At 38.7% G+C, this 22,977-nt stretch overlaps 1 protein-coding gene across 7 annotated transcripts in view; it reads right to left on the bottom strand.

Annotated features, from left to right (window-relative positions):
- si:ch73-103b11.2 (protein outspread) overlaps positions 1-22,977 on the bottom strand; it is a 64,005-nt gene that overhangs the window by 19,289 nt on the left and 21,739 nt on the right. For 3 of the 7 annotated variants that reach the window (XM_067434553.1, XM_067434552.1, XM_067434551.1), the window contains exons 4-15: positions 21,906-22,057; positions 21,618-21,702; positions 20,418-20,471; positions 19,697-19,880; positions 16,496-17,219; positions 12,014-12,173; positions 11,601-11,708; positions 9,254-9,310; positions 9,056-9,124; positions 8,897-8,986; positions 3,976-4,085; positions 1,382-1,420 (exon numbers count right to left, since the gene is read on the bottom strand). In XM_067434553.1, coding sequence (XP_067290654.1) covers positions 1,382-1,420; positions 3,976-4,085; positions 8,897-8,986; positions 9,056-9,124; positions 9,254-9,310; positions 11,601-11,708; positions 12,014-12,173; positions 16,496-17,219; positions 19,697-19,880; positions 20,418-20,471; positions 21,618-21,702; positions 21,906-22,057 — 1,832 coding nt within the window. The remainder of the gene's footprint in view (positions 1-1,381; positions 1,421-3,975; positions 4,086-8,896; positions 8,987-9,055; positions 9,125-9,253; positions 9,311-11,600; positions 11,709-12,013; positions 12,174-16,495; positions 17,220-19,696; positions 19,881-20,417; positions 20,472-21,617; positions 21,703-21,905; positions 22,058-22,977) is intronic. The other 4 variants (XM_067434556.1, XM_067434554.1, XM_067434555.1 and 1 more) reach the window with 4 other exon arrangements.

The raw sequence follows: 22,977 nt of genomic DNA, 5'->3' as shown, positions 1-22,977 counted from the left end.
AGCATCACTGCCACTCTCTAAATATTTGTTCTATCACAAAAGACTGTTGCATATGGCATTGTGAGTCAATATAAAGGATTACCAAAGACACACAGAATTATTCCTTAATTGTGGACGTTAACTAAACCAAGATGAAAATGTGTTGTGAAACATGCACAGCATTAACAAAGAGAAATGTGCAACAGCTGTCTAAAAACACACCCAAACCACTGAAGACAGAATGGTTTGATTAATGGTTAGAAGGATGAGGAAAACCATCTGGTCACTGCATGGCATTCAACTCACATCAGTAAACACTCATGTGTGTCTGTGCACGGCTGCACGCCACAGGGTGCAATCTAAAAGTGGGCACTGATGCAATGCTATTTTTTCATCTCCTTCAAAGAATGAAGTGGTGTAACATCACAACAAAAAGATGTGAACTTAAAATGTGCTGTCCAGACCAAACTAACTACCTGCCATCCTGTTTACCAAAATGTCAATAGATGAAACTTCAAATTTTGAATCTGTTGAAACATGCCTGTAAATATAATTTAATCTGATTAAATTAATTAATCTGAATGCATTAAATTATTTTTTTAAAGAAAAATATATATTTATAAAAATGCCTCAACACCGTTTTATAATTATTGCATATTTGTTTTTAACTTGTTGGGCTAAAATAAGAATAAGTATCCTCCAATAACTGATAACGGATCATTGAAATCGTCATATAACAGCTTATGAAAGTTCAGTTGCATGTCTACCCTTATTTCTAATTGCCTTCAGAAATGACACAGAACAACACCATGCCTTAACCAGACATGACATAATTAAATGTTTTTTAAGTTGTCTGTCCACAATGAAAAGATTTAATATAGGTCTAGTGTGAAGCTGACAAAATGTCCATCGGTCAGACAGGATTTTACACGTATCATGTTGCGTCTGGTTAGCATGTGGTGTGAAACAGTTGGAATTTCAAATTAGTTAAATTGTGTTAAGTGGATTTTATAAATATAATACTCAAAATCTCAAATTAACAGCTCAAACAAAAACACTACTATGAAAAATAATCTGGACACACACACACACACCAAAATAACTACGCAAATATTTTTGAAGGCTGTTCTATTTCATCCATCTCTCTCCATTCTGTTTGTGGCAGAGAGGCTTATTTTTAACACGCTATTCACAATTAAATGAATTATACTAAATAAACATGTTAAATTAACAGCCTTATTATGAACAGAGCAAACAATACAGGCGAAAGGGAACAGGAATTACTGACATAACAGCTAGAAGATCATGAAAACGCATCGCTACACTCAGCTGACAACACCAGCCACAAATACACACACACACACACACACAGGTTAGTAGAAGAAGAACAGGAAATGCCAACCTGGGCATGAGAACTGAAAGTTTCAGAGACACATTTTTCCTGTGGTCAGATGAACAGAGCAGAAAAAACACAAGAAAATAAATTATACAGGTACGTTAGGAACAGAAGAAAACAGAAATAATAAAAAACAGGGGAAAAAAGAGGATAAATAAAAGCTGCCATCCTTCCTAAGAAGAGTTAATGTGCTCAAGTGCTTTACGGTAAGCATGTACTGTTTATATAAGGGTGTGGATGATTAAAGGTTAAGTTTCTGCATTACTAGCTGCACCAAACTGAACCTGTCTGCCGAACATTACTTGAGCCAGTGTTGTTTTATGCCAGGCGAATAGACGGAACAACAACTGTTGCCACTAGAGGTGCAGAAATGACACACTTCCCCTTTATTGCATAGATGAAAATATTTGGCCGCACTTAATATTAGGTGGCCTTAAGTACTACGTGCTTACATCAAAAATAAGTACAATGTACTTAGTGTGTTCAAATTGTATTGCAAAACACTTACGGGTAGAGTTAGGGACAGGTGTGGTGGTGTGGGTCAGTTTAAGGGTAGAGTTAGGGACAGGTGTGGTGGTGTGGGTCAGTTTAAGGGTAGAGTTAGGGACAGGTGTGGTGGTGTGGGTCAGTTTAAGGGTAGAGTTAGGGACAGGTGTGGTGGTGTGGATCAGTTTAAGGGTAGAGTTAGGGACAGGTGTGGTGGTGTGGGTCAGTTTAAGGGTAGGGTTAGGGACAGGTGTGGTGGTGTGGATCAGTTTAAGGGTAGAGTTAGGGACAGGTGTGGTGGTGTGGATCAGTTTAAGGGTAGAGTTAGGGTCAGGTGTGGTGGTGTGGGTCAGTTTAAGGGTAGAGTTAGGGACAGGTGTGGTGGTGTGGATCAGTTTAAGGGTAGAGTTAGGGACAGGTGTGGTGGTGTGGGTCAGTTTAAGGGTAGGGTTAGGGACAGGTGTGGTGGTGTGGGTCAGTTTAAGGGTAGAGTTAGGGACAGGTGTGGTGGTGTGGCTCAGTTTAAGGGTAGAGTTAGGGACAGGTGTGGTGGTGTGGGTCAGTTTAAGGGTAGAGTTAGGGTCAGGTGTGGTGGTGTGGGTCAGTTTAAGGGTAGAGTTAGGGACAGGTGTGGTGGTGTGGGTCAGTTTAAGGGTAGAGTTAGGGACAGGTGTGGTGGTGTGGGTCAGTTTAAGGGTAGAGTTAGGGTCAGGTGTGGGTCAGTTTAAGGGTAGAGTTAGGGACAGGTGTGGTGGTGTGGGTCAGTTTAAGGGTAGAGTTAGGGACAGGTGTGGTGGTGTGGATCAGTTTAAGGGTAGAGTTAGGGACAGGTGTGGTGGTGTGGGTCAGTTTAAGGGTAGAGTTAGGGACAGGTGTGGTGGTGTGGGTCAGTTTAAGGGTAGAGTTAGGGACAGGTGTGGTGGTGTGGATCAGTTTAAGGGTAGAGTTAGGGTCAGGTGTGGTGGTGTGGGTCAGTTTAAGGGTAGAGTTAGGGACAGGTGTGGTGGTGTGGGTCAGTTTAAGGGTAGAGTTAGGGTCAGGTGTGGTGGTGTGGGTCAGTTTAAGGGTAGAGTTAGAGACATGTGTGGTGGTGTGGTTCAGTTTAAGGGTAGAGTTAGGGACAGGTGTGGTGGTGTGGTTCAGTTTAAGGGTAGAGTTAGGGACAGGTGTGGTGGTGTGGTTCAGTTTAAGGGTAGAGTTAGGGACAGGTGTGGTGGTGTGGGTCAGTTTAAGGGTAGAGTTAGGGACAGGTGTGGTGGTGTGGGTCAGTTTAAGGGTAGGGTTAGGGACAGGTGTGGTGGTGTGGGTCAGTTTAAGGGTAGAGTTAGGGACAGGTGTGGTGGTGTGGGTCAGTTTAAGGGTAGAGTTAGGGACAGGTGTGGTGGTGTGGGTCAGTTTAAGGGTAGGGTTAGGGACAGGTGTGGTGGTGTGGGTCAGTTTAAGGGTAGAGTTAGGGACAGGTGTGGTGGTGTGGGTCAGTTTAAGGGTAGGGTTAGGGACAGGTGTGGTGGTGTGGATCAGTTTAAGGGTAGAGTTAGGGACAGGTGTGGTGGTGTGGGTCAGTTTAAGGGTAGAGTTAGGGACAGGTGTGGTGGTGTGGGTCAGTTTAAGGGTAGGGTTAGGGACAGGTGTGGTGGTGTGGATCAGTTTAAGGGTAGAGTTAGGGACAGGTGTGGTGGTGTGGGTCAGTTTAAGGGTAGAGTTAGGGACAGGTGTGGTGGTGTGGGTCAGTTTAAGGGTAGGGTTAGGGACAGCTGTGGTGGTGTGGGTCAGTTTAAGGGTAGAGTTAGGGACAGGTGTGGTGGTGTGGGTCAGTTTAAGGGTAAAGTTAGGTGTAAGGGAAGTGCCAACTTTGTAATTACAAATGTAACTACAGAAATTAATTACAGACGTAATTACATGCAGGCATTTTTTCAAATGTAAGTACAATGTAAAAACATGTATGTACACAATAAGTGCATTGTATCAAATGATTAATTACACTGCTAGTACATAGTAGTTAAGGCCACCTAATATAAAGTGGGTCCAAATATTTTAAAAGTTACAAGGGAAGTCTAATATGTACATTTTTGATGTCCTCTCCTTTTCAAACTAAACATGATGTGGAAGCTCACCGTGTGACATCAGGAGCGATGGTGGGCCGCATGTTCTTCAGAATGGCTTGAATCCAGTTTCGACGTATCCCAGAGGTCATGGCAGACAGTGTGAATGCCCCTTCCTTACTCTGAGAGGAAGACAAGGACAGGAATGATGAGTCGACTGATCAGACGCATGACAGCAGAGCTAAAAAAGACAATTTCTGCTCTCTTCAGATGTTGCAATTCAATTCGACTATAAGAATATACCGCATATGCAATGAGTTTCTATCATTTTTGCAAGACTTTTCCAGTCATGTTGACTGTACAACTGTTATTTTTAAGTTTATAAAAAAAAATATTCAAAGGTGATCTTGTAATATTTTTTAACCACTCTCAAACAAATAAGAATTTCTTAGTTATTTTTTCAGCTCAAAATATTTTGGATAGCGATATTTGGTCTTAATCCTGCTAAAGTGTCCTTATCACCTCTCCAATCAAATACTCTAGCATTCTGCTTAATAATTGCTAAGAGGCTTATATTAATGAACTGGAAAAATCCTTCCCCACCCAGTTATATCCATTGGATGCATGACTTGTTGCAGTTTATTCAAATAGAAAAAATCAGATTCACAATGGTCGGTAAATCAGAACAATTCCATATGATTTGGCTACCTTTCCTTTTGTACTTTAAAAAATAATTATTTTTCTAAAATACCTTTCCTTGGCATTTAATTCTTATTGGCCTTATTGTCTCGCTCCTTCCCGATTGATTAAGAAACATCAGAAATATTCATAAAATAAAGGGAAACATTTTTTTTCCAGAGACTCTCTATGAAGGTGCATGGTGTTTTTTTATTTATTATTATTATTATTATTATTTTATTTTTATTTTTTTCTCACTTTGTCTGTATGTAAGGAATGCTTTTGCTTAATTCTACCTGGATTTCTTGATCATTAAGCTGTAATAAATTCTGTATCTTCCCTTTTATAACAACTCTCAGATTGAAAAATATTAATAAAAAGAGTTAAACTAAAATATTTTGGATATACTGAAGAGGATTAAAGTCATTATAATGTGCGTTTAAACTCGTTTCATTTAGAGAAAAAAGTCTAAATAAAATGTAGAGAATAAAATCGTTACATTTTGAGAATAAAGTTGTGTTTTGAGAAGGAACACGAGAGCATCTGGCGCTTCAAATTATCTTTAAAGTTCGTATGCTGCTTATTATTCAGTTATAATTAGCTAAAGCTGATAATATTTCTTTTTTATTGAAAGAAAGCCTCAAATATAGCTCGACTAAGTGATCCAACTCTGTCATGTCCTCTATCAGTATGCACTGAACATAACACTGATCGAATGCGTGTTTATTCGCGACAATATTATTTAGACTTTTTTCTTGAAATTATGTTTTTTTTTTCTCGAAACACAATGACTTTATTCTCTATATTTTATTTAGACTTTTAACAAGACAAGCTAAATCTCACATTATAATAAACTAAAACCATCTTGAGATTAAAGTTTTTTTGTATTATTGCCTGGCCCTAATTCTCTTCCGTAAAGATCTAATGAAATATAATAAAATGTAAATGATTATATTTATATTATATATTACAAATAATAATATTTCAAAGCTAAGCATAAAAGTATAATAATTATAGGAAACATTATCAGATTTTATCTGATGAATTATTTTTACAGGCCTAGAAAAAAAAAAAAAAATCACAAATTTAAAATTCGTTGATATTTCCCTTTGCCATGACTGTGGGAACCTTGCACAAAATAAATGACTGAAAGTATGTCACAGTCCGGCATCTTTCTCTCAGCAACAACATTAAACCACAGGAAACGGTCCAATCACATACTGGAATAAAAGACCACGATATACAGCTCAAGTGAAAACTAGAATCTGACGGATCAGACGCGAGAGGAGCTTCAGATGGGAGTTTAGGATTACGATAGTTTATCCGTGGCATTCTCTATCCCAGGCTTAAAGATAGCAGGCTGAAGTTATATTTACAGTTGTTATTCATTTCTTGACACTGACGCCCCGCTGTTTGTCTGTACACAGAGACGGCCAACGCTTTCTGCTATATCTGACATCTCTAAAATAACTTTAAAAACAGCACCAGGGAACCTACAGTTATGAACAACACAATATCAAGTACATCTCAACAGCTTTATTAATAAAACACAGCCTCATGTAAATCAAACAGACTTTCTGCATCCACCAGGTGAAATTGCTTGTTTGCAAATTATAAATCACTAATCTTAAGAATGAATTGTATCGAATTAGTGTTGCTTAAATTTTAAATATGAAAAAAAAGTACAACTTTGATATTAAAAAACAAATATTTAATATATAAAAAATATGTATTTGCCCTTTAGTGAAGGCAAAAAAGCATTAGACAAAAACGGTGGCATTGGACCTGTGGGGTGTTATTTTAGAGGGAAGTGATGATGTCACAGCTGCCATGTGACATTAGTGATGAAACAATGCTTAGTGAGGAACAGCGTTAGAGTTACAACTAACATCACCAGGGCTTTATTTAGGTGTGAAAGCATGCCAATGTAATCCTAGTGACATATTTGTCTTGCATCAATAACTCACGAGCACAGGGATGGACGGCATCAACAAAAACATATGAGTTCGGGTTAGATCATCGAGCAGTTTTGGTATATACATAAACGTTTGGTACGCTTGGAATAATTAAGATTTCTGATGTTTTTGAAAGAAGAGTGTTATGCTCACCAAGGCTGCATTTATTTGATCAATAACACATTAAAAACAGCAATTATTTTGAAATATTATAACAATTTCAAATAAATGTTTTCTATTTAAATATATTGTAAAATTAAATGTATTCCTGTGATGCAACGTTGAATTTTCAGCACCATTACTCCAGTCCATGGAACCTTTCCATTGCACAAAAGGTTCTTTATAGAGGGAAGATTCTTCAGATAGAATGTTCTTCACACTAAGAATACAGACATCACTTTTGGAACCTTTATTTTTAAAAGGCCAATTGACACTTCACAGACAAACACCAACAAACATTTTTCACGCGACACGTGTGCACGTTGGAAGCGTTTCCAGGCAAAATAGAATAGGAAAAGATGTTGTCATTTTGACAAGAATACATATTAATACATGACATTTTCACCTTTGAAAGTCTGTAGGTTAACATAAATACAGATATAGGCCTAATTTTAATAATAAGAAACAACATAATTATCGATATTCTGTAGCCTATTTTGCCGTCAATACCATATATCTGTATGGTCAATAGGGTACTGCCGTTTTCTTTGCGGTATCAATAGGCAATATATATTCAACATGAAGTACAGGGCCTCCTGTACATCAATACCAGCAGAAGCGCCGCGTCAGACACGCTTCTGGTGTGCAAAGAAAGAGAAAACGCCACGCTCACACCACGTTGCCGGCCGGTTGGGGAAGCTTCTTGAAACACTTACGGCAAATTGTGTGGGTCTTGTCAACTACACGATTGCCATCCTTGTTCTCCACCGGGTAGCCGAAATGTTGCCGTACTTTTGACTTAAAAGTTGGACCTGGACAGGAAGGATAATTCTGGGGGTTGGAAGGGGTGTGACGCGATTCTGACTCCTCACATCGCGATACAGGTTCGTGGACCTGCGTATTGCAATTTCGATTTCATAACGCATATCATTACAGCCCTACAGCTTATCGATTCCTAATTTAGATTCCAATAGGCAAATAACTTAGATGTCATTCACATTTATTATAAGGCTAGTATTGCAAACCTTTTAATTGTAGCTGAATACCATGAACAAAAATCAGGCTAGCAACTTTTGCCTATGGTTTACAAATACCATAGCAAAAAAAAGAAAACTAATATAAAATTCAAGCATTATTAAAGACAAATAAACAAATTAGCAATTGCACAAATAAATACAACTGAACAAAGATAGGATTGAAATAAACATTTTCAGGTACTGTAATGGAATTTAAAACAACACTATTGATAAAACATCAAACATTCACAAAACTATTGATAAAACGAATATACAAATATAGATAAAAGTTATTCTGTTTAGAACAGCTAGTGAATTTTCTCGTCTTTTGTTGTGTGATTAACGTTATCAGAGTCGGCTTTGGGAAAATCTGCCGTCAACGACATAACCGGCTGTGTTTACAAGAGTATGTTGACATTTTTGTGTGTATTTGTCCATTCGCATGCTGTGCAAAAAGACGAGGAAGAGAACTCAGTTCATTCTCGCGCACTATTCATTCTCTATGGGAAGCTGTTCTGTGCGCACGTGTGTGTGTCTGCAGCACAGAAAACAGTGTGTGCGTCTTTTTTGCGCTCAAATGGTTAAAAATCACAATAAAATGCGCATACAGTAACTAATAAGCGGAATCGAAATGCGCGTTTCTAATCGAATCACAAGTTATGGCAATTTCGAACCGGTTCTAAATACCCATCCCTACTTGTTAATATCTTCTTGTTCTTTCTCTAGAATCGTCTTCTGATTTGTGCTATTTTAACTAAATAATAATAACTTACTATAATAATTATATAATTAACTAAGTACGCCCAGCACCTACACCCAGTCTTTTTTAAGGGACTTGCCTCATCTTCATGGCAACGGTTCATGGCCAGGTCAGATTATGTCACAGTTTGTTGTCGTTTGTAGGAGAATCATACCACACTGCTCAGATATTCCACGACCCAACAAACACCGATTGAACATCAGTCGGGAGAAAACAAACTCCAACCAACGACAACAAACACAGACCGGGGTATCACATCGATCCAACAAACTCCAAAAGACGTGTTTGTTGGCGTTTGTCTGTGTGGTGTGAATTGAGTATATAGAGAGTATGAAGAGAGTATATAGTCATCCTGCCCAGCCCTACAACACCACAGTCTTTATAGGGGTAAAATACAACCAAAACAAGAAAATAACATCACTCACGAGAATTTGGAAGCCATAGTTCCTCTGAACTGGGAACTCTGTCACATCGAAGCATGTGGACAGATCGATCTCTCCGTCCAGATCAGCAGCCTGAGGAACATGAGGGACATTGTTAAGTTAGTTAACAGTGCCGTTTTAATCGCTGATGAAAACACTCACCTCCTCGGCGATGGAGTCACGGTAGAACCTCAGGCTCTGGTCGGTCAGAACAAACCAGTGTTTCTTCCACTGGGACACCAACAGAGACAGAAGCAGAACAAAACCTTTTAAATAATATCCACCTTCAGCCGTTCAGCCATAACTAAAGCATTAATTCCTGAAAGGTGTTAAGCTGTTTAAGACTCATTTTAGACTCACCAATCCATCTTCGTACAGTTTGGTCATCCATCCTTTCTTAAAGTTCAGCAGGTCCGGCTAAAAAGAGATGAGAACAAAAAATTCAATGAATAAACTTCCTACATTAACAGGGAACAACCAATTATTAATAAACATTAATCAAGTTATGACCACAAACTGACCCCAAACTAAAATTAATTCAAAATGGATTTATAAATGATTACATTGTTTCATGAATGATACCAAATTACTTCTAGTCATTAGTCTTCTACCTTATTTGTATGATTTTAAATAATATTTAAACAATTATTTAAATAATGATTTTAAATAATAATTCAATAATATTGCTTGCTATATTTGTTCACAAATCATTTTTTTATGTACTTTACATGCAATCAGCAACTCTTTATAATAAGTCATCAACAGTTAAGACTTCAGAAACAAAATAAATTATTTTGTTAATATCAATGTGTGCATTTCAATACAACAAAACTAAATGAAAAGACAAAAGAGACTGCATTGAAAGTCCTAAAAAAGACTTTTGCATCATAAAACCACCACCAAACAGTCATAAGTCGGAAGAAGGGTGCAGAAGAAATAAACTGAGAGATTTGAACAGGCAGTGGCACCTATCAAAGCCATAAACAAACTAATCTACAACCTAAAATTACATAATCAACAACAATACAAGCGTTCTACCATAATATACTATAGAGCAGATCTGGTCCAGTCGAGATCACACCCACCAGACGTTTGCTAGTTCACCGTTCACAATACCTTAGTCTTGTTGAGTTTCATCTGTGACCTGTTCTTCACACTCTTCTGACTCACATGCCGTCTTTCTATGTGTATGAACATGAATCGGTGTTCTCATGTGTGCATGTGTGTATGTGTGTGTGTGTGTTTGGGCATGTGTCGGTGTCTCTGGTCCTAACTCTCAGAGTGAATGCTATTTATAATCGCGGGTGGTGAAGCGGTTCTGGGTTGGGTTTGCATGAACGCAGCGCTAACAGCTGAAACACAGAGACGCTCTTAAAGTCTCTTAGAAATAAACATGCTGTGTTCTTAAGAGCAATTAATTATATAAGTGCATTTTATAAACACACTTTAGTTTATGCAGCTCATATTCACTTTTGCATGTAATGCAATATAATTCTAACCAACAAAGTAAAAGTTAACTATTGTAAGAATTAAGCCAAGTTTCCGTCCAAGGAATAACATTTTTAACTAAAGTGACACATCACTCGAATTCAGAGAAACTAAAGATTAATGCCGATGATAATAAATGATGTGGCAAAATTTGAAATAAAAATTCTATATTCACAAAATTGACAAGTTTCTAAAATATATTTTATTTGCAATAAATAAAATTGGCTTAACTCTATGTTGGTGAATTTTAAAGGGCTAATTCACCCAAAAAATTCAATTCTGCCATTAATTACACATAATTAAGGTTAATGGCAGAATAAAAAATATTGGGTGAATTATCCTTTTTATATTCGCCAACATAGAAGTTCTATTTTGCTGTTTATAATTTCATAATTCGTTATTTAAAAATAAATAAATAAATAAATAAGATTCTAAAACTTTGTACCTGTATCATAAGCATTAGATTACTACCAACACTATTTGATGTAATACATCACCATATATATGTAACTCCTCCTGTTTGACCTGCCCGCTATATGCGGGACTCGAACTTGGCGGCATTAGTGTCGGATGCTCTAACAAAGAGGCTAAAGGCTGCCACCTCTAGTGTCAGTCGCTAGAGTGTCTCTTGAGGTCAGAAGAGTAACGCCGCATTCAAATGGGTGAATTGAATGGGTGACATCATCCGTTGCCGAACTGAATTGTGGGTTCCGTCGTGTCGCTTCTCTCGCGTTGCAAGCCAATTGCGTTCATTACTGCTCCGTGAACCATCCAGACGCAGCTCCCGGACCCCTACGTGATATTCTTCCCACTGTCGGCGCTTTTTCAGGATTTAATGTACTTAACAGCTTCGTGCACCTGTGCAGTGCACTGACAACCACTACACGGGCAATCGCACTCACACATACAACCAAATCGGCATCCATTTCGTCTCACAGACTAGCTGTCATAAAAAGGGGCTTTTTTGTGTTGTGTTTTGGTCCAAGCGGCAAGTTAATGTGATTGGCTGTTGTCACTATGACGATCGCGTCAGCACCCAGCTTCAGCCACGCCCTCCGTCAAGCGCTAACGCCTACGCCCCGTGTGAATGTGGCGTGAGGTTTACTCGCACAGCCACTACTAGACGGCCTCCGTTACTTATACAATACCGTAATTAAAAGATTCTTGTTAATTATAGCCATAATTAATGTGGATTTGTGTGTCATTTATGTGGTCTTACAGTCATGAGTGTCTCTGTGGCTCTGCGGTCCAGACTTTTGGCCCTCCGGTAACCAGCTAGTGAAGAAACTTCATCCGTCCGACTTTTAGAAGAATCCAATGAGAAATCCTGCAACAGTTTAAGACATAAAATTAAAAATGAATGAATTTCGAGAAACACATTACTGATGATTTTGATGAGTTAATGCTACCAGGCCATCTTGATATCATTATAAAACAGACATTTCTGATTCTGAAATCTGATTGGATGATCCAGACTGAACTGGCTTGAACGACACTGCAATGTACTGAACAATTAGTAAAAATGTTTAGTGCTGTACTGCAATTTACACACTATTTTCAACAGATGCAAAAGAGTAATTTTTTTATACAAAAATATATAATCATTAATTTAACACCATGTTAAATGAGTACCTGTTTCTGGCTGGAGAGGCGTCGTTCATTGCGTCCTGCTCTCTGATTGGCTGCATTAGAATAAGATGGGACGGGGTCTGTTGAAGAATTCGTTGTGTCCATTTGCTCTGGAGTGTTAACAGCGTCTTGACACTCAAATCTCTCAATGACCTGTGAACGTCTGCAGCAAAACACACACAAAGGTCAGAACAGAAACAATGGAAAATATGACAGATGCTTTCCTTTCATCACAGATCTTCTCCTAATCTATTTTGGACTCTAAGGTTTGCCTAAAATAATGGCTTAAATCATAAACCGAACAGAGTTAAATGCAATGCATTATAAACTAATAAACGCATTAGTAAATAAACTATTTTCAATATTTCTAGCAAACATTGCAGGATGTTTACATCTACAGAGGAAGGATGAAAAATCACTACTGGTGACAGCTGAGCCCATAAACAACCTCGACACAGTCATAACTCATACACAAAATGTGACTGGAAATAGTTTCTCATTGTTTTATGACTAAAGCTGTGACATTGCGTCAGAATGACATAAAACCAGAGGTGGACAGTAACAAAGTACATTTACTTGAGTACTGTACTTAAGTACACTATTTGAGTATCTGTACTTTACTTGAGTATAATTTTTTCTGGAAACTCATGACTTTAACTTCACTACATTTGAAAGACAAATATCATACTTTTCACTCCACTACATTTCTACAAATGTCCTCGAAGTCGAAAGTGGTTTCTGTAGAAGTTTTTAAATCAGTGGAATTTTTTTTTTTCTTTACAACATTTTGTTTTCGCAATTGAACCGACAAATAAAAGCAAAATGTCTGTTTTGGCGAGTATTCGCGTAAACAAAGTTGATTATGTCTTAAGTGAGAATAAACCGTTGGGAGAATGTGTGTATCAGATGTGTATCAGTGTATTGGATCCGTGCATTTGGCCTAAAAGTGACAGCAGCTTTGTAACTTTTAAACAAGTATTTGAAATGTGTTCAAGGCAGTCGTATGCTAGCATGTCGTATGGAGCATCACTGACTGGCACAAACAACCATGATGGCAAAGTGTGCATTTTTACAATGCAACAATAATAAATTAATACATTGACATAAAAAGGAAATTTACTTTTGATACTTCTGTACTTTTACTTAAGTAAAAATCTTTTTTTTTACAACTTTTTTGACCAGTAGTACTTTTACTCAAGTAATGGAGTTTTGTACTTTGTCCACCTCTGCTTAAAACAGATTCTAAAAGCCAGTGTAACGTAAAAAAAAGAAGAAGAAGAATGTAGCAACTTATTTATACTGCAGCAACTTTTGGCATGTATTGCCATTACCTTTGTAATTTGGAGCTAGCTAACAAAGACAAGCTTAATTTCCTTTGGAAAAAGCAATTTTAGTGATTGGAACAGCAAGCCTTTCTCAGCAGAGTATCTGAGATGTTAGCATGTCACTGATTTGTAGTATTTGTTTAACTAGATGAATTTCAGATGTCTTATACGAGCAGATGGCAGAGCAGAGGGACAGACACAGGAAACCAGCGACAGCAGCCATGAGCAGAACCCCAGACAGCAGTCAGTCTTTGTCCCAGTGTACACCCATGTGTTAGTAGGAAAAATTCAGCTTTTACACCCGTTTCACACCGGCATTTGTGCAGCATACGTATCGTTTCTGATGCACAACTGATTTCTGGGGTACCGCATTTAGCATTTTCTTTAATAACAGCCATAATTTTTCTAATGTATATAAAAATATTTGTATATTTTAAAAAAGTTGGCTAATAATGGAGCCTCATGGGGGCAGAGATCACATGAACAGATGAATATGAATCATTTATCTCAGTAGCTAGTTGTGGAATAAATTGAATAATATTTCGACAATGGTGCCATTGTAGAAATATTGTTCAGTTTTGCAATAGTGTGAGGCTGTTTAAGCCATTTTAGCAAAGCCTACAGTGAAACTTGAAATTCCACTCATTTAAGCAAAATTAAACTCAAACCCTATTGTGAAGCTATTAACTAATTTGTTTGTGCCACATAGTTGTCAGTCTGAATTCACTGTTAATCTGCTCATTGAAATATGCGCTGCTTGCCGTGTGTAAAAGGCTTTCGTCTTTATGACTTTGTTTTTGAGATGTGTATGTGTGTGTGTGTGTGTGTGTGTGTGTGTGTTATAGTTTGGCCCCAGCAGGTGGAATGAAAGTAAGCAGTGGGTGTGTCAGTGGGCGTGGCAGGGCGCGGCACAGGGCAGGAAGTGCAGAGTTTCAGAAGACTGCCTGAAAAAGAGGAGAAACAGATCAAATAAAAAGCAAAAAAGACATAAAAAGCACGAGGTAAAGAAAAAACTGAAATAAAAAGAGAACAGCGCAGAAGTAAAGAAACATTTTAATCACAGATACAGAACTGAACAGATACAGCGTTCACCTCTGCATTGAGATTTCATCAAAATGGAAGAGAGATTAGATTGGAAGTTCAGTTTTACACAGTGTTCACTAGGTGGCGCTAAAGCTGCAAGAATGAGATGAATGTCATGATTCTAAGTGCTAAAGGCACAGCAATAGCTCAGACAGACAGCAGCGCATCCTCCCTGCGTCTCATTTCGTTTCTGAACTTGCTCGTCCTGAGTGTCATTGACAGATAACAGGCTTGTTTTTTCCTGCCGGCTCCAGCAGGTGGAGATATAACCTCCACGCTGGCTCTGAGACGTAAACACAGCAGGCGTGTTGGCTGAGAGTGAGCGAGCAGATTGTGTTTATACTGCAGGGGAAGTAGCTGCGTATCTTAAGTTCTCTGTACAGAACTGTGTATCTCCTCAATTACAATCAGACTATAACCTATAAAGCCTAATGTGCTATAAAACAATTTCTGTGATGTATATTTAACTAGAATGTGTGTGTCATTGGCTCTGGTACAAACTCTCGTGACTTACCACCTAGACAGCATTTTTAGGCATCATGAGCTGATAAAATCTATTCCAAACAGTACCAATAATAGATATTTGACGTTTCATGTCACATGTTGACATTTCAAAGGCAATATCCTTTTGCATAACAAACCAGGAAATGGTGATTATACACTTTAGTCGCCACTGAAAAGAAGCTAATCAAATTAAAAACCAGTTCGTTCACCAAATATTTGGTTGTGCAGCATTATATTGTGCTACTTAGAGCAACAAGTAATTAACTTCACTACATATTAGTATTAAAAGTGCAGTAATATCTTTTTCTGTTAAAAAAAAAAACTTCAGAAGCTGAAAATAAATACACATTTACCTAAGACTCATAAGCGGGCTAATAATGGAGCTTCATGGGGGTGGAGATCACATGACCAGATGAATATTAATCTTTTTTTTTTATCTCAGTAGCTAGTTGTGGAATAAATTGAACATTTCTACAATGACATCGGAAACTGAATTGGAATCACATGGAGAGATAAATGTATACATTTTATTCAGTTTTAAAGATGCTGTCTAAGAAGATAGCTGTCTCACTTGGGTTTGAAACACTGCCTATAGCCCTATTCGGATGGTAATTGTTTCTCATGAAAGGTTATTCGTGTAATAACTTTCCAACATTTCAGTAATAAAAGTATAGGCTAGATCTTTAAATTCCATCCAAATTACAGGTAAACGCAACGATACGGTGCTCTGCTGTGGTAAAAAATTAAATAAACAGTTAATTTTGAAACAATCTCTTTTTGAAAACTCAGAGATGTGGATCCGGACGGCAATTAAATCATCACACGACCTTGGTGTTTGTAAAAAAACTGTAGGTAATTCGGCCGTGGATTTTAACACGGATGGTGGGAGAAAAAACACTGACATTCTGGATTCGGACGGCAATAAAAATCACAGACTAGCCACTGTAAATGATGGAAATAACTTACGACCCCACGAGAAACAATGACCGTCCGAATAGGGCTTTTGTGTATCAAATAGGCTATAGTAGGGTTTATAGGGTTAAGCGCTATAAGCTCTGCTGCCCATGTAGTGTTTTCAAATCAGTTACTTATAAAGATGCTGTCTAAGAACATAGCTGCCTCACTTGGGTTTGAAACAGAGCCTTTGTGTGTGTGTGTGTGTGTGTGTGTGTGTGTGTGTGTGTGTGTGTGTGTGGGCATGTTTTTGTGAAATATGAGGACACCAATGTGTCTAATGACATGGGTATGACATAGGTATTACAACGAGAGGGTGAAATATGAGGACATTGGCCATGTCTCCACTTTTCAAAATGCTTATAAATCATATAGGATGAGATTTTTTTTTTGAGAAAGTAAAAATGCAGAATGTTTCCTGTGATGGGTAGGTTTAGGGGCAGCGGCAGTATAAGGGGATTGAAAATACGGTTTGTACAGTATAAAAACCATTACGCCTATGGAATGTCCCAATATGTCACAAAAACAAACATTGAACCTTGAAACAGAGCCTTTGTGTGTGTGTGTGTGTGTGTGTGTGTGTGTGTGTGTGTGTGTGTGTGTGTGTGTCGCTCATCACCTTCGATCACGTCCGAACAGTCGTTCCACTTCCTCCCTGCCCGGGCTCCTCGCGCGTGCTCGCAGCTCCTGCCGTTTTTGGCTGGATCGGTACGCTTCCCGATGACTGAGTCTCCGTGCCCGCGGCACATCCGCCAGGGCGGCGTAACCCTGCCCACCTCGGCCTGCCCTGCCCAGGGCTCCGCCCACATGGCTCTCCGGACTCAGCTCAGAGTCCAAAGAGCTCTGAGAAGAGGACAGGGATGATGGGAGGATGTTTGCGTGGCATGTGTGTGAGTTTGGACTGGAGAGCGTGTCCGGGCTGGGAAGGGGACTCAGATTAGCATCCGATGAGGGTGGGAACTCCAGCGACGGGGCGTCCGCTGAAACATGCTCCACTGATTTCTGAAGTCTTTGTGGGTTGTGTTTGTGAGTGCGGGCGTTATATGTAACTCGCACGTCACTGGAAGTCTGTGTGTTAGCAGCAGTGTGTGGGTTGTGTGATGTGTGTTTGTGTGAGCTGACTGGAGAGCTGAAGAGCTCAGGATCAAATGAGAGATACCTGGAGCGTGAGGAAGAGGAGGGCGAGGTGGAGGAGGAAGAAAGCGGAGGGGACGGCAGCTGCGGCTCTCGCTCCTGCTGGCTTTGCTGCTGTCGTCCTTCGTCTTCTTCGGGTTTAGGTTTTTCCAGCGAAAAATATCCGCTCTCCACCCGTGGCTTCCGACCAGCACTCAAGTTTCCTGAGTCTGAGCGTGAGAAAGACGAAAAATCACAGTCAATAACCTTACAAAATTTACCATGGTAACATTACAGCTGCCAAAATACCTAGTTACTACTGTAAAATCATACCAAATTAATCTGGGATCTCCTTCAAACAGTGCAAGACGTCTGTCATTTTGTTTAATCTTGTTTTTAATGACAGTGGTGACTAACACCAAGTTACCACAGTTTTACTGAGGTCACAATCACTGTAGTATTTTGTCAGAAGTTATAGTTACTGTGGTTTTTATGAGTAAGTGAATCTATTTAAATGTTCTTTTCATTTTGCCTGAAATTGGAGGTCCAGTGACTTTATTATGTGTGAAGTGGACGTCTTTCTTCTAAGACCAAAATAACTAATGGTTCCTGGTGGTGTAATTCAACATTATAAATCATATGTACTGAACATGACGGTAATAGTAAACAGTGGCATAGACGCCGTAGTCAAGAAAACACATTTCTCTAGATTTTAAAGAAGAAAATTCGAGTACAACAGTACAACAGTGTTTGTCCACCTTTTAAGAGGCCATGGCTCTGAAATAATTTTTCCCATTAATGATTTTAAAACACACAAATTTAACTGCTGGTGTCACTGCTGGACAGGGTTGAGTGGTTTTAACACGCTAAATTTTGTAAAAGTTACATTGTTTTTTTTTTTTACTGTGAATTATTTTCTCATCCTCAGAGAAAGTGCCCCTGATACAAATATTTAAGTGATTTGAGAGCACTAGGAGACTGACTATCACATCATTTGCAGTGCTTCATGGGCGGATGTTAGAGTCCCTTTGGCAAGATTAGCTTGTGATTCCCTGACTGGTTGGAATTTATTTTGCATTTTTCATCATGGATAATTAATATTTTCACTATGAATTGTGCTGTTAAAGGGAGAAACGGGTCTAATGCTATTTCATGCATTCTGACTTATTCACACGTTTAAAGAGTTGATTCTCATGCTAAACATGGCCAAAAGTTCAATAAACGAGTTGGACGTATCACAAATACACTTTTGCAGGATTCAAGAATGTTTCGGAAAGTTTTTTCAGAGTATGGCGCTGTATGACGTTATAAAGGGCGGCATTCCAACCAGAGCAAGGGCAAGGGCAAGGGCAAGAGCAAGGGCAAGAGCAAGAGCAAGAGCAAGGGCAAGGGCAAGGGCAAGGGCAAGAGCAAGAGCAAGAGCAGGAGCAGGAGCAGGAGCAGGAGCAAGGGCAAGGGCAAGGGCAAGGGCAAGGGCAAGGGCAAGGGCAAGGGCAAGGGCAAGGGCAAGGGCAAGGGCAAGAGCAGGAGCAGGAGCAGGAGCAGGAGCAGGAGCAGGAGCAGGAGCAGGAGCAAGGGCAAGGGCAAGGGCAAGGGCAAGGGCAAGGGCAAGGGCAAGGGCAAGGGCAAGGGCAAGGGCAAGGGCAAGGGCAAGGGCAAGGGCAAGGGCAAGGGCAAGGGCAAGGGCAAGGGCAAGGGCAAGAGCAAGAGCAAGAGCAGGAGCAAGAGCAAGAGCAAGAGCAAGAGCAAGAGCAAGAGCAAGAGCAAGAGCAAGAGCAAGAGCGCGGCCATCAGCGAGCTTTGTTCGCAATACTACTCTATAGGTACTCAAGATTAACATGAGATTGGCAGAAACTGTGTGTTATGTACCCTACTTTAACAATTAACAACAACAAAAAAAATCTAAACAAAGAACAGAGCCTCTGCTTTTAAAAAACGACAAAAACGTTTATTCTAGCATCATCTATTGTTTACAAAAATATAAAATAGTACAATGTTAGTATTAATGGATCATGTGTTGAAGAAAAAGATGTGCCTTCAGCTGTTTCTTGAAGATAGCTAAAGACTCAGCAGCTGAGTGTATAAAAATGTAAGAATATTCAAAATATAAATATATTTTATATGTGTAAAATATATATTAAAAAAATCATAACATTAAGCAATTAATAGATTTAACATTTTTTACATCTATATCTAGAAAAAATAAATATCTCAGGTTGAGCTAGGCAGGTCATTCCCCCAGCTTAGAACACTCCTGGTAAAGGTCAGTGAAAGTTTAATTTACAAACACATTTACAAAATGATGAGAAAATGGCATTTTTGTCAAAAACTTTGTCTGGATTGGATTTAGAATGATGATCAAAACATAGATGGAGTAGATCGAGTCCATCAACACCCCAAACTCTCACAGAAATTACCGCTTTCTGGGTTGACATTTCATTCAGTACCATTAGGCAGTTTGATTTATATGCTGTTGAATGTTTGATGATCGCCTTACCTTGCTTGTGTGCAAGATGTGCAAGGTGGTTGTTTGCACATGCATACTTGTGTACAGAATGTTTTGTTCTAAATGTCAAATTTTAATTTAAAATGCATTTTTGTGTCATTTCAATCATTTCAATATTTTGTCAGCTGATTCCCAGGTTCACTGCAGTATGTCATAACCTTGTTTTTGTTAGTTTTAAATTAATTGTTTGTGTGTTGTTACCCAGTTGACTCAGGCTGCCAGTGCTGCAGCTTGTTGGCATAGTGGCTCGACTCCACGTTCCCTCCTGCCATAGGGTGGCCCGAGTGGGTGGCATTCGCTCTGCATGAGCTATAGAGCTGGGGAGACACACCATACTGCTGCTGCTGCTGCTACTGGTTACTGTCACCTTCGCAGGGCCTGGTTCCTGAACACGCACACACACACAGAGAAAGAGAGAAATGTACAGACAAGCATAATATTTAACTAACCCCTAGTCAAGAACAAAGAGCTCTTTGATGTCAAAAACACCTGTGTGTGTGTATGTGTATGTGTGTGTGTGAGCAGACAGATTGTAACTGTCTAAACTTGCAGGCTGATAACAAATGAGCTTTTGTGCCATGATTTCATACACGCTGATTTGCGTTTAGCACCACACCCCACACTAAACACACACTCGCAGATTAACGTCTGTGTCTTTCCTGTTTCCACCTGACCGCCCAGTAATACCTTTTTGATTAAATCATAAAAATCACTCAGCGCATTTTTCTGCATGAAACCAAACACACACACGCCTGCGTGAGCCACCCAGCATCCCAGCGGAAGCACACACATGAGAATTATTTACTGGACAAATTATGCCACTGTCCTATCATAGGTCCTCCAAAAACACCCATAATTCATGTATTGATCAGATTCCAGTGCCGTGCTGTGATTGGTCAGATCGTGCTGGTTTTGGACTTACAATAAACCCATTCATGTTCTGCTGGGAGCATCGACCTTTAAGAAGAGCATCAGCCTGACAAAACACAGGTCAGGAGGTCAGAGCAAAGTAAATGATCCCTTACAATACAAACACAATCCGCTTAAAACACCGAGCAAAAAAATAACCCCAAAAAAAGAGAAAATGGCTGAGATTTGTTCTAAAAAAATATTTATATATATAAAAAAAATACATAAAATATTTATTTATACATTAAATATAAAATATGTTTGTTTAAATAAAATAATACTGTATAAAAAAATTATTAAATAGAAATATAGCTGAGTTTAGGATTGTTTGTTGTAGAAAAAAAGTAAGAATATACAAACTATAAATATATTTTAAGTGTTTAAAATATAAATACAATATTAAATAAAAATTCATAAAATATTATGGAATTAGTAGATTTAACATCTTTAAGATCTTGATCTTTTTCTAGAAAAAAAAAGTGAAATAAAAGAAAATAATAATAATTTAAATGAAGTTCATATAATAATAAATAAGGCTGTCCCCCTAATTTTTGTATTGGCTATCCAAGAAGACCTGGGTCTTATCCTGCTTGGTAAATACTAGTCATTAAACCATTTTAACTAAGGAAGAAGGATTTTTATGGGCAAAGATGACATCAAAAAAAAAAAAGTCTCTTAATATTCAAGAGTGGATTTCTTTAGCTGTCATTCACCAAATGAGGTGAAGTTGAAATTAATTCAGATATTTTGCGAGGTTTTGTGTAGGTGTGTGTGTAAGTTTGTAACTATTTTCCAAGAATGAAAACAACGCTCATGCTTACGACACAACAAACACACATCAGTTACGTCCAGACAGAGATGAAATGCTGGTTAGTTCTGGTCTAGTGCTGGTTAAGCTGGAGGACTAAAGGCTGTGATATACTCCACAAGAACAGAGAACAAAAAAAAGTTCTCGTTCCCAGGGCTGCGAGAACAAAATGACGTAATTTTGTTCTCGCAGCCCTGGTTTGGGAGTTCTCGCAGCACACATCGTCTGAGCAGAATTTTTTTCTTGCGGATGTCTGAAAACTATTGTGTGATTGGTCATATGTTCAAAGTGGGCGGGGTTAATGCGAAGAAAAGCAGATGATCAGCACCTGCTTTTCTCTTAAAGTATGAAATGGACAGGCCAGAACGAACTTTGTTCTTGTTCTTGCCACCAGTGTGTGTGTACCTGTGGTGTAGGAGTTTCCACTTTCCGTTTCTTCTTCTGGTTTTGTTTGTTGGTTCGTGGGAACACCATCAGGGCCTCCTGCCACCTGAACACATATAGTGTTTGAGATTTAGTTAGTAATTGCTTATCTAATCACACAGATTGTAATGAATGCATTTTACTAAATTAGTATAATTGAATGGTGAGTTATTCATGGGCTAGTTTTAATTTTTGGGTGAACTATTCCTTTAAGATTAACTGTGAGATATGAATTAAGGCTCATTCTTCATCTGAGAGAGAATAACTCACCCATGTATGATCTCTTTGCTCTCAGCACGTATGTAATGGTCTTTCTCCGGTGTGCAGATGCACAGTGAGTGTTTCTGACCCGTCCGGCTCTCACCGTCCACAACATCCACACACTGATTCAGGTTTATGGTGCCCTGTGGAAGAGTGCTGGCCTGAAACACACACACACACACACACGATTAGTAGCTTCATCAGCATTTCAATATTAAGCAGCACAACTATTTTCAACATTGATAACAATAAGAAATGTTTCTTGAGCAAATCAGCATATTAGAATGAATTCTGAAGGAACTTGTAGAAAAAAACCTTATCACTAACTTACCATTTGACAAAAGATGTGTGTCTCTCTCAGCTATAGACTGAGGAATGATGGTAGCACTTTATAATAAGGTTCCATTAGTTAACGTTAATTAAAGCATTAATTAACACTGAGCAATTTATTCATCGTTGATAACATTAGATAAAAAAAAACTAATGTTCATTGTTAGTTCATGTCAGCTCAGATCCATTAAAGAATATTAACAGAAACAACTTTTGATAGTTATTTATAAAAGCTGAAAAAACTAAGATTAATACATGCTGCAAGTTTTTTCATTATTAGTTCATGTTAACTAATGTTAACAAAATGAACCTTACTGTAATGTAAACATTTTAGGGTTGTAGTTTGGATATTATAACTGCTTGATATAAAAACAGCAGAAGTCTATGGTACATCCTTATTTGGATAGTGAACTAAACCTGTATGTGTGTGCGTGTGTGTGGACATATGGCACATGACCTCCCTCAAATACACATCACAAAAACACCACAAACCGGTTCATTCTCCCTGCATTTCAGTTATTTCCTCACAAACCTCCTCTGACATTCATCCAAGTTTCTCTTTCACAACATCTCTTGATATTTTACTTCTTACTCTTGACGAGTCACAAAATTCCTTCTTTGTTTTGCAGCCAGCATTCTCACACACACACACACACACACACACACACACACACACACACACACACACACACACACACACACACACACACACACACACACACACACACACACACACACACACACACACACA

The sequence above is a fragment of the Pseudorasbora parva genome, chromosome 24 (assembly GCF_024679245.1).
Source record: "Pseudorasbora parva isolate DD20220531a chromosome 24, ASM2467924v1, whole genome shotgun sequence".
Lineage (NCBI taxonomy): Eukaryota > Metazoa > Chordata > Actinopteri > Cypriniformes > Gobionidae > Pseudorasbora > Pseudorasbora parva.
This window is presented reverse-complemented; position numbering and strand designations above follow the sequence as displayed.